The sequence below is a fragment of the Perkinsus marinus genome, assembly GCF_000006405.1.
Source record: "Perkinsus marinus ATCC 50983 genomic scaffold scf_1104296964594, whole genome shotgun sequence".
In the NCBI taxonomy this organism is placed as follows: Eukaryota; Perkinsozoa; order Perkinsida; family Perkinsidae; genus Perkinsus; species Perkinsus marinus.
In genome coordinates this window covers 1-1,104 of record NW_003204619.1, presented here as the reverse complement: position 1 = coordinate 1,104, position 1,104 = coordinate 1, and the positions used below count along the sequence as shown (strand labels likewise).

Here is a 1,104-nt window from a genome sequence, read left to right as displayed (position 1 = left end):
TCCCTCGAAATTTTAATGTGTCGCTGACACATGTAGTTAAGCTTGCGCTTAAACTGCTTTAGGCACTCTGGATAGGCCGGTTGCGATGGTACAAGTAAACAAGGAAAATCTCGAGAAATGGGCTAAGGCTAACAATGTCCAATATAGGAACTACGAGGAGCTGCTGAGGAAATCTGAGTCTAGGAAAGCGGTAAGAAGGCTACCTTCTCGAGTAGGAACATCGCGATAAGTGTAGGTTCTCGATTCGCTGAGGAAGTGTTGGAAAGTTGGTAAGCTGTCTCCACTTGAGCAACTCTGTGCTATAGTATTGCTCAATGACCCATGGACTCCAGAAAACAAGTGAGATGCATTTTCATGGAATGCTTCTCACTGCCGCGTTAGATGTCTGACGGCGACGAATAAGCTTTCGCGTCACGGGATAATCGCTAAACACGAAGAACTACTGGAAAATCTGAAAGCATTTGGACGGGAGTGGGTGGAGGGGGGATATTTAGACCTTGGATCCGCTGTTTTTGCTTCAGCCCGTCAGTGCCAATGTCGATTCCTACGACGTCTACGTCGTTCTCGAGGGCCAAGTTGTGAAGCCATATATCAGAATGATGGAGATTTTTTTTGATCAGAGTTGAAATTTGTTTTAAGTAGTTGTGATATCTCTAAAACGGTATCTTTTTACATTGTTTACCATGACGTTGTGTTCTCAAGTTATTTCCTGTTCGAATGAGACAAAGCGTTTAGAAGCTACAGGGGCGTCATGTTTGTGAAGAGGATATGTCGAGAGCCTAATAAGGTGCAATAGCCTCGATGAGAAGAGGCTCGGAACTCAAGGAACGCCTCGTCTTTCGCTCCGGGCAAGTGATGAGGTCGCCCGTGGGCAACTGGTCTGAAGCAACAAACATCTAGTTCATACTGAGAAGCATTACATGTGAGAGGCCGTGCCATATTGGATATACGAATACGTTCCTCCAGGCATATCTACTTCAATGGCTACTTACTTCCACATCGCATAGGATCCTCGAATACGCGTTGGGAATTTCAACTTCCGTATGGATACCAGCTTTCACCCTCGAGACCTTGGGAAGATGCTCTTTACGTAGGTAGGATGCT

General features: G+C 45.7%; 1 protein-coding gene across 1 annotated transcript; it reads left to right on the top strand.

Moving 5' to 3' along the window:
- Window positions 1–235: 235 nt before the first annotated feature.
- Window positions 236–644, top strand: Pmar_PMAR007998 (hypothetical protein; the record flags this gene model as incomplete). The annotated part of the gene is made up of 3 exons (XM_002769876.1): window positions 236–339; window positions 382–471; window positions 530–644. Coding segments are annotated over 3 exons (291 nt in total), but the record flags the coding sequence as incomplete, so codon positions are not given.
- Window positions 645–1,104: the final 460 nt, after the last annotated feature.